This window comes from Pleurodeles waltl, chromosome 6 (assembly GCF_031143425.1).
Source record: "Pleurodeles waltl isolate 20211129_DDA chromosome 6, aPleWal1.hap1.20221129, whole genome shotgun sequence".
Lineage (NCBI taxonomy): Eukaryota > Metazoa > Chordata > Amphibia > Caudata > Salamandridae > Pleurodeles > Pleurodeles waltl.
The window spans coordinates 155,677,196-155,695,352 of record NC_090445.1 but is presented as its reverse complement, the minus strand read 5'-3'; the positions used below and the strand labels follow the sequence as shown (position 1 = coordinate 155,695,352).

Here is an 18,157-nt window from a genome sequence, read left to right as displayed (position 1 = left end):
AGGGCCAATTTGTGTGATATGATGTAAGCAGTGCTGTTCGTTAGTTCTTGTTGACTTAAGGGCTTGCTATATTTCCTGAAATTGTCTTTTCCCATGATACAATGCTTAGCAATGAGTGACCGCCTCAGAATTTCCCTATCCATTAAGAAGCATCAGTTCATGAGCGTATAACATGCATAATATGTGCTTAACACTGGTCCATAGCCTTATCGAGAGAAAGTCAATAAACACCGGCTGGATTCTAGTAAAGTTGTAAGTTCTATATATTCTTCAGACAGTAGAAGCCTTAGAATAGCTGGCGGTTGCACACAACTCTTTTGAGCATGGAATATCTTTTTAGGTCTAGCATAGAAGCAGCTTTAGTTGTTTCGCCAGCATCATGTTGTTCAAAAACCTAGTAAAAATCATTACATATATGTACAGAGGGGCTTTCTGTCACTTGTTTTCAACCATTGGTCTGTCCAAGTGTCACTCACAGATTGTTTTCACTCACCAAAGCCTACTACATGCAGCAATGCATCATCCCACTTCAGCCCTTACTTTTCCTGCCTGTGAATGACTGCATTTTGCACTTGCAGATGTGCACATCCACCTACAAAAGCATTTAACTCCAGAATCAAGGCTGGTAGTCCAGTCTCTGCTTTCATTTCTCCTTTCATTTCATGTACTTATTTTATTTATGTTTGCAGTTTTACTTATTGGTTTACAAATATATACACACCACTATTTAGATAGCTTAATTTCTACTTTTTACCACTGTTACATGCTTAATGTCTATTGGATACGTTTTCAAAAAAATACAGGCTTGCAAGGCCACATCTATTGGATTTGCCAATGCTTGTTTTGGTGTGTTTTCATGGTAGATTTTGAGACTAGCCAGCATCATTTTAGGCCAAACCTTTTACTCTGTTACTAGGGTGGCCACCTCTCTCTAGGTCACTACAGACACTGATTCCAGTCCTGTACTTTTGTGTAATACCTTAGTGCATTCTGGGTGGTATAGTCCTATTTTGCCTCCTTTGAACTAATTAGAATAACTCACTTGATATCAATGATTTGTAAGTGAAAAAGTCAGGACTGGAGACAGAGTTTGTACAACCTGGAGTGAGATGGTATCTCTAACTATTAAGCTTACTCCCAAATAGCAGTGGCGGCTCCTCTGCTATGGCGAAGGAGCATCGCCCCTCCCCCCCCCCCCCCCCCCCCCCCCCCCCCACCAGCAGCAACCGTTGAAAATCCTTTAACAATGAAAGGATAATAAACTGTGGCCCATATTTATACTTTTTTAGCTAGACATTTGCGTACATTTGTATTTTGTAAGTTTGCGCCGATTTTGCGTCAAAAAACAACCCAAATGTGGCGTTAAAAAAGTATAAATATGGGCCACAGTTTATTATCCTTTCGTTGCTAAAGGGGCGGGGCATTGAAACGAGGAGAGTGGATTGTGCACTCCCTTCACTGCGCATGTATGTTTGGCCGGCCGTCTCGGTCCGGCCAATCACACATGCGCCCAGGGCTCTCTCCAGGCTGGCACTGTGTTGCCATGCTGGAGAGAGCAGGCACACGCTCTCAGTCTGCCTGGAAGCACCCTGGCTGGGCTCTCCCAGCCAATACTGACACAGCTCTGAGCTGCATCAGGATTGGCTGCGGGGCAGACTGGGAGCCTGTGTCTGTGAGGAGACGGAGGAGCGGCAGTGCAGTAAGTTTAAAAAAATGAATTGTTTATTTTCTTAACGCCTCCCTGCCCCCTGTAAAACCCGTGAGCCGCGACTGCCAAATGGAACATTGGACTCTATAGTGCAGGCATTGTAACATTCGATGCTTAACAAGAAAGCAAAAATGTTACCTTTTGCATCCTATGCTGAAAAGTCACTACTATATAGATCCCAGAACCACGGTTTTTAAGAAAGGCTTTGGGTCACAGCCTGGCTTGTAGAATTGTATTCTCTGGGTGGCCTTTCTGACTCTGCATCGCCCACAGCTTTGTAATTGTTCTGCATGGTCACTGAACTATTTCCCTCAATCAGATGCTTGCAGTCCTCTTCTCCTCATTGTCTTTTCAATGGGACCTTTTACTCCATTCAGCAGTCTTCCTTTGTGAAACTCATGGGCCCTTTGAGCTCCGTGTGAAATCATCCTTCTGTCATTTTCATTCGTGGGTTGACTGTATGTGGTAATCAGGTGGTTATCTCCAGGAAGGTTGAGGCTCACGTTTTCTGCCTCTAGAACACTTTGGGCCTGATCACGACCTTGGTGGAGGGGATTACTCCGTTCCAAATGTGATGGATATCCCGCAAGCCGTATTACAAGTTCCATTATATCCTATGGAACTTGTAATACTGCGGACGGGAAATCCGTCACAGTTGGGACGGAGTACTCCCCTCTGCCAAGGTCGTAATCAGGCCCTTTGACTTTCATGGATACATAACTAGTCTATATTCTAAATAAGAGGCCCATTCTGTTCCATTCTGTAGCCTCCAACGCACATTTTTGAAATCATTGGTCCATTGGCTTTAATGCAAGAGTACACTCCTCGACTTTCCACTGCATTGGCTCACTGTTTTTCACTTGGTAATAACTTTATGATTATCTAATGCGTCATGGTATTGGCTTCCGCGTGGTAGTCACCACTTTGTTTGTAACCCATGATCCATTTATTCCCCTAAACCTCTTGCCTCAATTTTCTACGTTTCGCTTCCGTGCACAGGTTACCTCTCTTTTCTCTAACCCATCAACCCCATGTATTAGTCACACTCTTAAGCCCGCGGGCCTCCCCGCAGCAGTCATCTCTTTTTCACTCAGTGCCTCGCTTGCCCTAATCAAGACTCTGTTTTCTAATGCACTGGCCCATAGATGTCCATGCAGTGATACCTTTTGTTATGAATGAATGACAGAATTAATTGTGATAATTACACATGCTCTCTTCACCTCCTAGGTGTATTTTCCTTGCTGCAAAAGAATATATCCCTGTACTTTCTAACCCCTTGTCATCTGCACACTAATTATCCATGTATTTTCTATCTCATTTGCCTATTGGACTCTAAACTATAATCACTCCATTATATCATCATCCAATCGCCATCATGCATTTTTGACTAAATATTTATCACATCTTTGCTCCTATTGTAGTCCATGCTGATTCCCCTTTTTCACCTTAGATATTAGTGGTATCACACATATCTGGTGTCATTTGCCGACTGCCTCCCCTATTCCTAGGGGGGAATAGATTGCAATTATATCACTGTTTAATGAAATGTCATATCACTTCCCCATAGCGTGTGTGTTAAGTCTGGACATTGAAAGTATCCTGTCACTGACCTATCTTCTGCACCTACCTGTTTCTGCAGGGATGGACTTCCATGAAGATCTGCACCGGACGGGAGCCAAGGAAGGCCTGAAAGGACGGAAGCTGCAGAAAGCCATGGAGAGTTTTGCCTGGAACATCACAGTCCTGAAGGTGAGGAAGAGTTGTGCTCTGTCGGGTCCAACAAGTTGGAACCTTGCATATTGCTACATGATGGCATTCAACCTGCTTTTTACCATATTGACCAATTTCTCATTTCCGATACCCGTGGTCCTTTTCTTTCATGCTTGGCCTGTTCTCCAACAAAAGTGGGCAAAAACACGGGCAACATTAATGATGAGAGTCCAAATTGCAGTGGGGTCACTAGATTATGGAGGCATATCTCCAGTTGCTTGTGGTAGAACGTTTGGTACTAGTAGAAGATCTTCAGGTCTTGGTTGATTTTATGTTGATGGTGACAGACCTCCATCTCTTTTAGGTTGATTGCGGCAGGCCTACATCTTATTTAGGTTGATGGTGGCAGACCTCCATCTCATTTAAGTTGATGGTGGCAGACCTCCATCTCATTTTAGTTGATGTTGGCAGAGCTCCATCTCATTTAGGTTGTAGGTGGCAGCCATCCATCTCATTTAAGTTGATGATGGCAGACCTCCATCTCATTTAGGTTGATGGTGGCAAACCTCCGCCTCATTTAGGTTGATGGTGGCAGACTTCCATCTCATTTAGGTTGATGGTGGCAGAACTCAATCTCATTTTAGTTGATGTTTCCATACCTACATCTCATTTTGGTTGATTCCAGCAGACCTAAATCTCATTTAATTTCATGTTGGCAGACCTCTATCTCATTTTAGTTGATGTTGGCAAACCTCCATCTCATGTAGGTTGAGGTGGGCAGACCTTCATCTCATTTTTGTCATAGCTCTCCTAGCCTTGGTGGTAGGTCTTCATCATGGAAGACTAGGTGTTGGTAGTATATTTCCATTTCTAGTGGTATTCTATAACTCTTGGTGGTTCTTATGTGTGTGCTTGTGGCTGATCTCCAGGTTACAGTGCCAGATCTGAGGGTCTTGGTGGAAGATCGCTTGTCTTTGCTGTTTTTTTGCCATGTAATGATTGTGGGACTTCAGGTTTTGGTGGCTGATATTTTTGGATTTAGGAGCCAGAGGAGGTATTTGAGGGAGGGTGGTAGAAACCAGCATGATACCTAGGTTTTGGTGGTGAATATTTGAATCTTACAATCTTGATCGAAAATCTCAAGGTCTTGGTGGCTCAAGTTGAGATTTTAGGTCATCCTCAATTTCCATGAGCTTGCAGTTATAAAGAAAAGTCTCTTAAATGTGTTTTATAATCTATTTTGCACTAAAATAGGAAGTTATCATCCTTTTAATCCACTTCCTAAAGCTAAGCGTGCAATTTGCCCAGTGAGCATGAAGTTTACCCTCTGTTGAACATGAAATGATTTGCTATTCTTCACAATCCCATCTCATGCAACTGCTGCAAGGCCCCTGGGGACTGACATATTGGTTTCCTCCAGGGACTGAAATTCATGATGCATTGCGCATGAAGAAGCTGAAGGAATTTGCCTTATTGAATTCAACCACTTATTCTTGGCTGATGCACGTGAATGTGGAGCTTGCAGCTAGCTGCTCTTATTGTGGTTTTGAAAAAATATAGACACCTTGCATACAGTATAGAAGGGAAGATACTTTTGCACCTTAATTTCCCCATTTCATTAAATATTCTAGGACAGGGTCAGAGATTGTAAACCCACCTACGCCTCACCATGGAGCCACAAATGATAACTCCCAAAGAGAAACCCAATGGTGATGACAACTCAGGACTGCAACTGTGGCTACTTGAAGGCCTACGATTCTATATAGCAATGCAGACGACTAGGAGGGTCACCACCAGCCCTTTAGTAGTGGGGATAAATCCCAGAAAAAAATTGAGCCAGGAGGAAGAAGGACCTTTTTCCTAAAAAAAACAAATGTTGCATTTGTTTTTATTAGGAAAGGCTTGTGGAACCTGGCAAGATTCACTATTTAGCAGGTTACTGAAACAGCGCAATATGAGTTTTTTAAAGTTAAGTGTATGGAGAAATTGTCCTAGTTTTGATCGAAAATAATCCTGAGAATTTAAGTGTTCAGATTTTTATTCTGAGTAAAAATTGAAAGAAACAGGAGTTCGCCCAGTTTTCGATCTGCGAATGATCTTTTATGTGGCCTTTCATTTTTCAATTGACTAAAGTAACTGCGAAAGTCCTATATTTTTATACAATTTGTTAGATTTTTACCAGACCTTTACGAACTTTGCAGACCTGAAGTCTCCTTTACCCCAATTTTGTAAGAGGTTAATACATTGAAAAGACTAGAGGAGGGAGCTGAAGGAGGAAAAGAAACAAGAGATAGGGATAGAGAAGGGAAGAAGGAATAGAATGGGACAAAGATAGAAATTAGATTAAGAGAAGCCAAAATATTTAGAGAACTTGATGGGAAAAGACGGCAAAGTAGGGTAGTGATGGAAAGAGAATGTGTGACTGTCAAAAAGCTTTGAGTAAAGGAGACAGAGGAACCCAAATTATATGGAAAGGGGGCTAGAAGTGGGTGATATGGAAAGAAATAAAAATTAAAGAAGCAATAAAGGAAATGAAGTAGCTAGTCATTGTGAAGAATTTCTCTAATTTGGTCTCCCAGTTATAGACAAATTAAAGAGGATTAAGAAAAATACCAAAAGGAATACATAGTATGTGGTGTGAACAAAAGAGAACCGGAAGGGAGGTCATGTGGATTAGGAAAATGTGTAACAGAATGGGTAGGGCTCAGGGAGTGAATAGAACAGGATGGAGTGGAGGCTCTAGGAACATCTAAGCAAGAACAACTAATCAGAAGATGTGAAAGATACCAGACAGAGTGGAGGTGAGTGAAGGACAGAGTATTGAGCATCTTATAGCAAAGGACCACATGCAGTAAGAGATTATGCTCCTGAAAGGAGAGTATGTGAAAACTAAGAGCTGCTTCCATCAGGTCTTTCATGGACTTTATGAGAGCTTTGGCCTGTTCTTTTTCAATCTCAAACAAATTTACTTGTGTTGGGAGGTGATGGTCACAGTGTTTCCTTGACATGGACGACATTACAAAAACAGATTCACAATTAAGCCACCTGTGTTTTTGGAGCACAGGCTACCCTTTACAATGGACTGCTCCAAGCAAAAGGAGAAAGTGAAATTCTGCTCAAACCCAAAACTGTAGGGTATTGGTAGTCATGATTTGACAAGGTGGGATGTTCTTAGCTCACAAGCATATTTCTTTAGATCTTCATAGGCACTGAATATAAATAATCACTTTTCAATATGACAGGGCAGGTCACGCTATGACGTGAAGAATACAGGCATTATAAAAGAGTGGAAACATGAATTGGTTCATTTTTTATAGCCTTGAAAAAGCCCTTGCCTCGCAGGCACTAAAAGGGGTGAAACATGTGTTGGCTAAAAAGTATCCTATCAGATGTGTCCAAAAGCACTAAACTTTATATAGAAACGTACAAGTATTTAATGTGGATCATGTTTGGAAACTAAGTCAAATCATGACTACCATTACCATATATGATGTACCACATTCTCAAGTGTTCAAGGTTTGGATGGATTATGAATATAAATAATTAAAAATAAGTTCTACACCACTGGAGCACCACTGAAGTGTGCTTTCTTTGATATATAAGGAAAAGGAATAACCAAGATTAATGTAAAGTTAATGTAACATTGGTGTTTTAACTACGCAAAGGAAAATTATCCATTCATCACACATACCGGATATATAATTAGTATAAGTTGGCCCTACAGCTAAGGAGTGGTATATAGTTTTTCACACAAAAAGGAAAACAGGATCTCAAATTGGACATTACTGGTAGGAAGAGGAGTAGGTTGGGCCAAAATACCTAATTTACACCAAACCTTTAGGGCTCATATTTGAGCATAAACGGAGTATGCTCATCTCATGGAATTCCAGCTTGTGGCGATGTATCCACTTTATTCACAGAAACCCTTATGCCTGGTGTGGTTAACGCTTACCTAGACTACCGTAGATTAAGCCAACATTTTGTTCATCAGCTTCTAGATAAAAAGCAATAGTTTCTAATAAATGGCCACCCTTATTTCCTGGGTGGTCTCTAGTATGCATTTAAGGGTCAAGCTCACTCAGCTCAAGCTAACCCATATTTTCTTGCTGTGTCAAGAAGAGCCTTCAATCCATGTGCGTTACAGAATCCCCACCCTATAAATTACTTCTTTTCTATAGGAGGTGGCGGGCCAAACATCAGCCATTTTTCCAAAATTTTGCCACAACTTGTGCTTATTCAGCGAGCCCTAAAGTGAGTTTCATTCTGATGAGGGGAGGGTCAACCTTTCCTTGCCCATGCTGTCAGCATTGAACTGAGCTGGGAAAATGGGAGGCCAAGGCGGCTGAAGTGGCAGAAGCGCCAAGTGGCCATATGTCTGGTTTGGGCACCTCCCAACAGATGACATCTAGAAGGCCAGAGCACTTGATCCTGCTACCCCCAGATCCTCCCCCCAAAGGGTCATTCTTTCCAAAGATTGCTGTTAGCTCAGAATAGACTTCAATGACCAATCCAGATATATGGCTGACTCTGTCTAAGTCCAAGCAGCCTTTTTATAGGCATTTGCCTGTGTTGTGCATATCTTCTTCTATATGTTATGCTGGGAGCTTGCATTGTAGTCCAGCAGCCTTAAGATGAGTGGCAGTGATATCCACGCCCGCAGAGAGTTTACCGAACAACATGGCTGCCATAATGTAGGGCTCACGCCCTGCTTCTTGCACAGTGGAAAAGTTTAGAATTGCTCATTGAACCCACCATTGCACACCAGCATCCTTTTGAAATTCAGAAGTGGAAAAACTCAAATTTCCTCCTCGAACCTCATCGTTGTTTGTCATCTTGTGGATCCCAAAGGGAAATGCTCGGTACTGAGCTTGGAGCCACCATCGCACAGAAACATTTGCATGTAAGCAAAGTGACAACGCTCAGAATTGCTGGTAGGAAGACCAGAAACCCATCATTGTCCATGATATTGTGGATGAGGGTAGAAAAGTGTCAGATTGGTCACAGAAACCCTTGATCCCACAGCACCACTCGTATTCCCAGCAAGTGGAAAAGCTCACACCTGCTGTTGGAAACCTGTTATTGTTCATGGTGTAATGGACGCGAAGTGGAAAAGGTCAGAGTTGCTGGTATGAAAATTAGAAACGCATCATTAATCATGGTCTTATGGATGAAAGTCGGAAATGTAGAGTTGTTCCTGGAAACTTTTCATCGCGCCGCATCTTTCATAAAGTCACTCAGACCTGCTCTTAAAAGCTGCCAGTGTTCACGGTCTGATGGCTGAAAGCAGAAAAGTGTAGAGTTGCTCATAGAACATCTTTATGGTGGTGCACTGTTCATGAGGGCACCAAGGGGAAAAATTAAGAAGTGATCTTAAGAAACCTATTGTTCATTCTCTGCTTGGTACCAACTGGGAAAGCTCAGAATTGCTCTTAAAAAACAGTGTGCTTCATGGTCTTATGGACTTGGTCGTAGAAAGCCTCCATCGTGCTGCACCATTCATGGAGGCACCAACTGGAAAAGCTCAGAATTCCTCTACATGGCTGTTCTTGTTCATGGTCTTATCGATGTAGCTTGGAAAAGCCCATGGTTGCTCTTGGAAACCTATTGTTGGTTATGTTTTTGCACCTGTTGTAAAATCTCAGAATAGTTCATGAAAATATTGTTCATGGCCTTAGGGATGAAATTAGAAAAGAGTATAAATGCCCATAGGAGCTATTTACCTGCCCTCACTTTCATGAGGGTGCTAAGCTGAAAAGTTCAGAATGGCCCTCAAAACACTCCTGTTGTCCAGGGGCTGCTGGGTTCAAATTGGAAAAGCCCAGAGTTCCTTTTAGAAACCTATTTGTCGTCCATGGTCATTTGGGTACCAACTTTAAAATCTCAGAACTGCTCCTAAAGCACTTTCATTGCTCGTGGTGCTATGAATGCATCAAGAAGAGCTCGGAGTTGCTCAGAGAAACCCCATCACAGTCTGATGCAAAGTGCAAAAGCTCTGGATGGCCCTGACAAACCCATCATTATCTTTTCACTCCCTGCAGTCCGTGTGCGTTCTCTGAACCGCCCTGTCAGCCTCTCAGGCTCTTTCCCTGTCAGTATGTCATTGCCTCCAGAATTCTTACAGCAAGATGTTTGTAGGCGCTGAATCCTATTTTGTTCCTTGGATGAAGGATTCAAAGAGCTACTCGCTACACAGGCAGACTAAGCTTGCATTTTCATCCATAGGATGCTCTAACGAAGGGGTGCACAGGACACGTCAGGACTCATTGGCTTCTTCTAAGAATGTGTCTCTGACTACAGTGTGTGACATCAGTCAGGGCCCTCCGTGCACTGCCCTTGTCTCGTCATATGATGGTGTTAGATGGAGTTCACCACAGACTGAAGCTGGGTGTCAAGGGATGGGGAAGCGGAAAGCGTTCAGGCCTTTTCTAAAGGAGGGGTGTGCATGACATGACAGGAAGTGCCGAGGGTGCTGGCCCCAGAGACCTGCAGACAACCACAGGCTATGTAATTTAGTTCCATTAACATTAATCGTATGTAAATGGATCTTTACTGCACAGCCAGAATATCCTTCCCTCCTAGCACACTGGAAGCCTCTGATGGAATATAATTAATCTCACCATAAGACTCATTTTGAAATTTTACATCGGTGGTAATATTACCAAAATTAATGTTTTCCTTGTTTCTCAGTGATGAAAAACAAGTGAGATTTGAACCTGCAGACTGTGGTTTAATTCTATTGGGTGCCCTGCCCACAAACTAGGCATGATTTCTCCAATGTGTAGCTCATGAGCTCCCTGTCCGTAGCTCTGCGATGCGCAGACCAACCTGCTAGTTTAGAAGTGTTTGCTTGGTTGAGTCTGTGTATACCAAAATGAAAAGGGTGTATTCAAGACACAAATGTCTATATTTTTAGAACTTATCGGCATATGCTTAGAGAAAAATGCAGAATTTCCAATTGAATTTCCAGTTGAATTTCCAGTTCATCCATTCCAACCATTAATATGGGTAACAATAAACATACCTTATTTTAACACCAAGGTAGTCTTCCTGGTGAAGTTGCATAAAGCTGATATTAGAGTGATAAATTATAGAGCATTGAAGAAACTTATTATGATCCTGGTTCCAGGGACAGGTAGAGCACACGGAATATTAGGTGGTTTTTGCCGTGTGGTACTACGCACCCCTGATTGGCCAGTCAACCAAATCTGGTCTTCTGTGCAGCTGTGAGACCTGCTTTTAAAAGAAGGCAGAATCATCAAACCTGCAATGGCAGAAACGAGTGTATAGCTTAATAGGGGAATGTTGCGCCAAGGCTCTGAAAAGCCTTCTGTGCCCCTCTACTCCCTGCTCCCTGGTATGGTGCTGCCATCTAGTGGACATCTGGTGTAACGCATCGTATTTTGCACTGTCATTTTCTGGGCCTGTAAATTAGCGTTAGCCGTAGAGCCTAAAGTGCTCAGGACATAAAACACGGCCACTGGAATTATGCGGCAAGGGAAGACCAAATTCTATAACAGGGTTGGGTAAAATAATGCAGCACAAAAAGGCAAATGATGTGGGATAATGCATACTTTTTTCAAATGCATTGCTTCTTTATTATGTAATTTTTAGACATGGTAACACTGCCTGGAAAAAGATTTCACTTTATTAGAACCAGTTTAACATCCAGATACATCAATAACCATGTGGACCTTCTACTGTGCAGGAGCACATATCATTATGTTTTTAGTCATTTGTGATCAGTTTGGGCTAGAAACATTTTTTTTTGTTCAAATCTGTCAATTATGCAGTTGATTATATATTATGTGCGCACTCAGTGTGCTCCTTTACCTCATTGGCGCCCACTGAAAAGGGAGAAATTGGGTCCCATGGACCCCCATACATTCCCCTGCAGGCGACAAGTGCAGTTACTCACTTCACCTGCTTGCAGTAGAAACTCTGTTCCCCTTTTCGAAGCAGGCCAAGTGCCTCCTGCACTGTGAAAGTCAGACCGGCTGCTTCAAACTGCCGTTCCAACTTTACCTAATGTGCAACCCGTAGTGTAGGCACCAGTTTGGTTTGTCCTGCAGTTAGGGCATATCTGTAATAGGATGCACTGTATCTGCAGTTGATGCACTTCGTTAAAGGGGTAGTGCATACACGGACAACACGACCTTCACATAATGCGACCCCCAGGTGTTATTTCTGACTTTCAGTTGACTACTATGAGGCATATTTCCAAGCCCCGTGCGCCGCTGGTGCACCACTTTTTGTGATGCATCAGCAGCACATAGTGCATACCACAGCTACCTGGCCACACAAAGCCACTTTGCGTGGCTTTCGTGGCCTTGTAAATATGGCGTAAGGCAATGCTGCGCAAGTCACTGCCTTGCCTTACACTGCGTGAGGGAAGTGTACCATGGGTGCTGCGATGGGTATTCCCAAGCAACACCCATGGGTTTTAATGCACTGCCAGATTTACTAGAACCTGTAAACCTGGGAATACGTCAAAACTGTACGCCTCCCTAGGGCAGGCTCAACGAGGAGAAATATCTTTATTTCTCCTCGTTGCTTTCTCTTTCTATGTGTGCTGCATTCTGCAGTACACTTAAAAAGAGGAAATTGCATCTCTGGATTGTTTTTGTGCAGGAAGGTGTTCCTTCCTGCACAAAAACAATTCTGCTGACAATGTAGACACCCTTGCACCATGGTACAATGATACCTGCGTTGGCGCTAGGTTCCAATTTGTGCACCAGCGTGGGGGGAAGGGACAGAAATGCACCATATCTGTCACTTGCTGGGCTGCCCTGCGCCACGTCCTTGTAAATATGCCCCATAATAAATAGCGGGAGAGTAAGCACGGTTTGTGTCCGCTGAACTAATTCAACTGACACTTCCTTATAATGATTTGTACTACATTATTATTATTATTATTATTATTAATAATGTATTTTTATAGAGCGCACAGCTACCCAAAATCTGGCTTCCCAGCAGCGCTGCCAGAACTGGTGAGGAAATACGCTGTATTAATTAAAAAGATGAGTTTCAATTGTTTCCTAAAGCTTAAGAGGTTTCCATTAGTCCTGAGATAATTGGGAAGTGAGTTCCAAAGTCTGGACTACACCAAGAATGCAAGCAAGCGACCTCCACCTTTTGCTCTCATAATTGTGGGAGTAGTTAGCAAGAAGAAGTCACTAGATATCAACTCTTTGGGAGCCCTGTATGGGGTGATGAGGCGCCAAAGGATATTTGGGCTGGGAATGTATTTTACCTTATGTTATGTTATGTTAGCAGTTTTTAAAGTGCTCAGATTACTCCAGCTGGAGTGTCCCCATGGTAGGATTGTTGTCCTATAGGAACAAGAAAATGCAAGAAGCTCGAAGAGACCCTGAAAGAAAAGGCTTCCAAGGCGTAAGACCAGTGCCAAACAACTGTGAGGACTAGAGGGATTTAACTCTGTCTAAACAGCAAGGTTTTAATTTTTCCTGAAAGTTGCATTAACAGATTCTAGTCTCAACACTGGTGAAAGGGTATCCCAGAGCTCGTAGGCTTGGAATCCGAAGGGACAGCCACCCATCTGAACTTTCTTAGCACAAGGAATCACTGCAAGTGATGTTCCAGAGGATCTGAGGCTGCTGCCAGATGCATAGGGTTTCACCAAGTTGGAAAGATAGTGCTGCCCTGTGTTGTTACAAATGTTTGACAGAGGCTGTTAGCCTTAAAGATAATAGGTTTCTCAAGCGGGAGCCAGTGTAGTTCAATCAAAGCCGGAGACACATGCGCCCTTCTCAGGAGTTTCAAAAGAAGTCGAGCTGCTGCATTTTGCACTCTTTGAAGCTCCTGGATCCTGCCCTGTGTGGCTGGGATGTAGAGGCTGTTACAGCAATCTAATCTTGAGATCACAAGAGCCTTCACAACACCTTTTCTAGCTGCCAAGGAAAAAAGATCCGAGATTTTGGCTAACATTTTTAGAATGGTGAAACAACTTCTGGCCAGGCAGGCTATTTGTCTATCGAAGGAGAGGTTTGCGTCAAGTCATATTCCTAAGTTTCTAACTTTGGACTTTGGGCTAGGAGCCGGGCCTAGTACCATTGGGCACCACGGTGAGGACCACACAGAGGATTGTTTAGTGACTATTGGAACATTGGAATGTTGGCAGCTCCATTGAAAACAGTGGAGTGCTCTGGGCTTTTACTGGCCTGTAAAAGCCCAGAGCGCCAACATTCCAATCTTCTTTGTTCACAGCAACAGCTGTGAACAAAGCCTCACGAGCCTGAGGGGATTTTAATCCCCTCCGGTTCCGTGAAGCCTTTGTTTTATTTATGAGAACATTCTGCCCTCTAATGGCAGAATATTCTAATAGCCTTAGAACCCGCCGTAGCGGGCTCTACCGGCTATTAAAGGCACTCTCCCTTGTTAAAGGCCCTCGCCTTCGGCTCAGGCCTTTAACGGGGGAGCGGCCCTTTAATAACCGGTAGAGCCCGCTATGGCGGGTTCTAAGGCTATATGAGAACCTCTGTTTTGTTGGCATTAAGCTTTAGGCAGCATGTGTTTATCCACTGAGCCAGTTTTACCATGCAGGACCTAAAATGCATTGCAAAACCTCGTTCGTCCTGAGCAATGCACAGAGCTTTAAATTCTATCCTTTTAGATATTAGCAGCCAATGCAGTTTGGCAAGGGCCAGGCAAGATTGCATTTTGGGAAGACCCAAAAGTACTTGGGCCAGTGCGTTCTGGATGATGTGGAGCTTTTTGGCGACATAAGAGGGACTACCTAGATAGAGAGGGTTGCCATAGTCTAAGCAAGATAGTACAAGACCTTGAACCACTATCTTTCTAGTTTCCATAGGAAGCCACTTGGGTGTCTTTCTAAGAACTCTTAAAAGGCCAAAACATGTCCCTGCCAATTTCTTTGCCTGGGAGGCCATTGTCAGGTCTTTATCCAGTATGACCACCAGACTCTTTACTTCAGGCTCGGGAGGGGGGTGGGGCAGGTTCCCTGAGGCACTGGGCCAAAGGGGTTGGTCCCGTAGTGACGGGTTATTTCTGTTCACCATGACCACTGTTTTATGCCCATTTAACTTGAGGCAGCAAGTCGTCATCCGACTGGACACCTGTTCCAAGTAAGTGGTGAGTCATTCTGGCATTAAGTCAATACTCGGTGACAGGGAGACACAAATGTGAGTATCGTCCACATATGACACCATAGTAAAGCCTGAAGCACAGATGATGTCAGATAAAGAGCGGATATACACGTTGAAGAACTTAGGACTAAACGAAGAGCCCCGAGGCTCGCCACAATTAAGGTGATGTGTCTACGGAAAAATAGGCCTTTCACTAACCTGAAAGCTCCAATTCTCTAAAAAATTAGGTCAACAATTTTTTTACAGCTTGCCAGTCACACCAACCTCTTTTTATCTATTGAATATGATTGGGTGGGAGACTATGTCGAAAACTGCGCTCAGGTTGAGAAGAATGAGCGCAGCAGACCCTCGCTGAACCAGTATCTTTTTGAGGTCTTCTGTGCCTAATAGGAGAGCTGTCTGTGTGCTGCAACCAGAGTGAAACCCAGTTTGCGTCTGGTGCAGTAAGTTGTTAGTTTCCATAAAGTTAGTTAGATGCCCATTTATCAACTTTTCCAACAATATCGGTAAATAATTTTCAGCCTGATAAGGGTCAAAGGATAGTTTCTTCATTGTTTCCATGGATCCGGAACGCTTCCAGTTTCCAGGGATAAATTGTAGATGGCTTTTGAAGCTGATACAATGGCATTTCCCCCCTTTTAACAAAATATCTATGGGGGCTGGATCCAAAGGCAAACTGGACTTCACTGTACTTGCTGTTGTCAGAATGTTGTTGTCAGAAGTGGGATTCCAAGCTGCATCCTGGTAAACTTAAGCTGAGTTTAGTTGAGACGTTATTCTGGATCCATTGAATTCTTTTTTTAATGCATTCGTTTTTTTTAGCTCCAATGTCTGTCCATTTATTTATCCATTCTTATACTACACCTGGACCAGCGGTGCACTTTACATTTCATTACAACAAAGTTAAAAGTCAAAGAGTATGTCGAGTTGGGCAGGGGGTGGGGCTGGACAACTTTGAAATACAGATTTAGCCACTTTAGAGTTCGGCAGGCACCACACGGGCACGTGTGCTGCGTAGTGGGTCATGTGACATGTTACTGAAGTAACATGGCTGCCTTCTGATTCTGGTGCTGCTGATTTATGAGTGTGTTCATCAGGGTGTTCATGGGGCTCTACTTCATTCCAGATTGAAACCAAAATGGTGTACATCAACCTAATGACCCAGTGAATTTACAGAATAAGGAAAAACCTTTTCATCAAAATAATTGAGAAATTTCAAACCCTCGCCATGCACTGCTGATTAACCCACAAATTTTGGCACTCATGACATCTTTGATAGCATAATTGATAATATCAATGTAATATTTGCAGTACATTTTTTGATGACAAAACTGCATGGAGGGGGCCTGAGTTATAGTTACCTTAGGGCACGAGTTATAGTTACTTGAGATAACTCTAACTAGTGAATTTCCATGATTTTCTACGAGTAAGTTTAAAATGTGAGTCTAATTATAAGGTCCCTGTATCCTTTGTTTTTTAAGTGAATATATATATGTATATATATATTACCTACTGTGGTCACCAATAGCTGCTTATAGTTAGGACCACAGAAAAAGCATTTTTTGACTTGCCTATATCTTTGGCACCGTTTGACGTATCTTCACCAAATTTTCCAAAACAAAGTGTGCCGGTGATTCTTGTTGCACATGGAAAGTTTCAGGGTGATCCGTCAAGTGGAGGCAGAGAAAGGGGGGGGACAAAAAAGTTATGTTGCCCATGTTAATCGTCATAGGACCTTTGAACATGACTACAGCCCAAACCATTGGACGGAATTACACCAAATTTGGCAGAAAACTAGCTGTCGATTGTGCTTTGGGGTGTTTGGTGTAAATCTGTTCAGTAGTTTTAGAGAAATTGAAGGAAATCCAAATTGGTATATCTGAGGTCACAAAGACTTTGCAAATCATAACGATGTTGTGCAGGTAAATGCAGAGCTCTGATTGGCTACCAACACTTTAACCAGGAAGTGTTGGCAGACATCTTGACACTTGACTTCAGCCGAGTCCCACAAAATAAATGTAAAAAAAGGAATAAGGGGTCAGGGTAGGGCCACTCTGACCCCTAAGCTCTGGTGTTGGAGTCCCAGTGGGACCCCGCCAGGGCAAAAAAGCACTTTTTACTGCAAATTCGCAACATCGTCGCAAATTTGCATTAAAAAAAACAAGCGTGGTCTCCCGTGTTTATTGTTTTAAAGCTCCTGAGTGGGCCAGGTCCCGGGGGCATATAAAAAAGTAAGGAGGGGGCACAGGGAGCCCCCCCCCCTCCTGGGCTCATTATTGACCCGGGGACTGCCAACTCCCCGACGCTTATCATTTGTAATATATGGATGGGGGCACGCATGGCCCACCGGAGCCCCAGGGACCGCCACCTCCCTGGGGCTTTAATGAAATGTGATGTGGGCGGCTGCACCCTCCACCCCACATCCAGAGGGGCTGCCACCTCCCAGGGACCTTAATAAAATGTAATTTGGCGGGGCACATGGCCACCCCGCAGCTCCGGGGATTGCCACCTCCCTGGGGCTCAAATGTAATGTAATGTGTGGGGGGAGGGGGGCTATGTGGTCCCTTCCAGTAGCCCCACCAACTACCTGGTGCCTTAATGAAATGTAATGAAGAGGGGATGTGCGGCCCTCCTCACCACCTCCCAAGGGCTTGAGAATAATATAATGCAGAGGGGCCGCCAAGCCCCCTGCAGCCCTGGGGACCACCACCTCCCCTGGGCCTTAAACAAATACAATGCGAGGGGCCATGCTGCCCCCGCAGACCCAGGGACCACCACCTTCCTGGCGCTTTAATAAAAGAATGAAGGGGGTCTGTTGGGGACCACTTCCTTCCTGGGGCTAGATTCCGTTGGAGGGGGGATGCTTGGCCCCCCTTGTGGAGCCAATAATGCCCTGTGTACTGCCACCCTCCGGGGCTGGCTCCTGCTATGTCCCAGGGTGGCCACCCCCGGAACATAGATGTTTGCTTTTGTTTGGTGGGAGCTGACAGCTCCCACCAAGCAAAAGCAAACAGTCTGTTTTCTGCCAGCTTTTATCTGTTCCCCTGCATGCAAACATATGAAAACATTGCTCCCATAAGCAGGGAGCTCCTTGTGGAAGCAATGCCAGCTCCCACAGGACGTGGGGGGCGGGCGGGGGCATTCAGGCTCCCCCCACGGTTCTCTCTCTCTCTCTCTCTCTTTCTCTCTCTTTTCCATTCCATAATGGGATGGAAGAGAGATTGTCATTGCAGTGGTCTCTCCATGTAATGACTTCAAAGTATCACACTGGCAACATTTTTGGTACCAGTGTTCTAGTTAGATTTGGATGCAGAGCAGAACATAGTCAATTCTGGCCTAATGGTCAAGTAGGCTGAAGGTTCAAATAATAGTATTGCTTGATAGTGTGTTTATTTATTTACCAGAGTTTTGACTGTTAAACCTTCCTCGTGATGGAACATTCATGTTTCTTTCCAATCAAATGCGTGGGTTGACTGTCATAGGTATGTTTGGAAGCATCACAGTAAGGAGTCACTTTGGCCTAAAGGTTAAGGTTACAGACACTTACACTGAAAGTTGAGGGTTCTACTCCAGGTGTGCTTGTGGTCTCGTTCCTTCTTTAATATCTTTTAAACTT

At 43.7% G+C, this 18,157-nt stretch overlaps 1 protein-coding gene across 3 annotated transcripts in view; it reads left to right on the top strand.

Annotated features, from left to right (window-relative positions):
• LOC138299441 (inactive phospholipase C-like protein 2) overlaps positions 1 to 18,157 on the top strand; it is a 469,418-nt gene that overhangs the window by 439,915 nt on the left and 11,346 nt on the right. For all 3 annotated transcript variants that reach the window (XM_069237682.1, XM_069237681.1, XM_069237680.1), the window contains exon 5: positions 3,348 to 3,457. In XM_069237682.1, the coding sequence (XP_069093783.1) occupies positions 3,348 to 3,457 (110 nt within the window). The remainder of the gene's footprint in view (positions 1 to 3,347; positions 3,458 to 18,157) is intronic.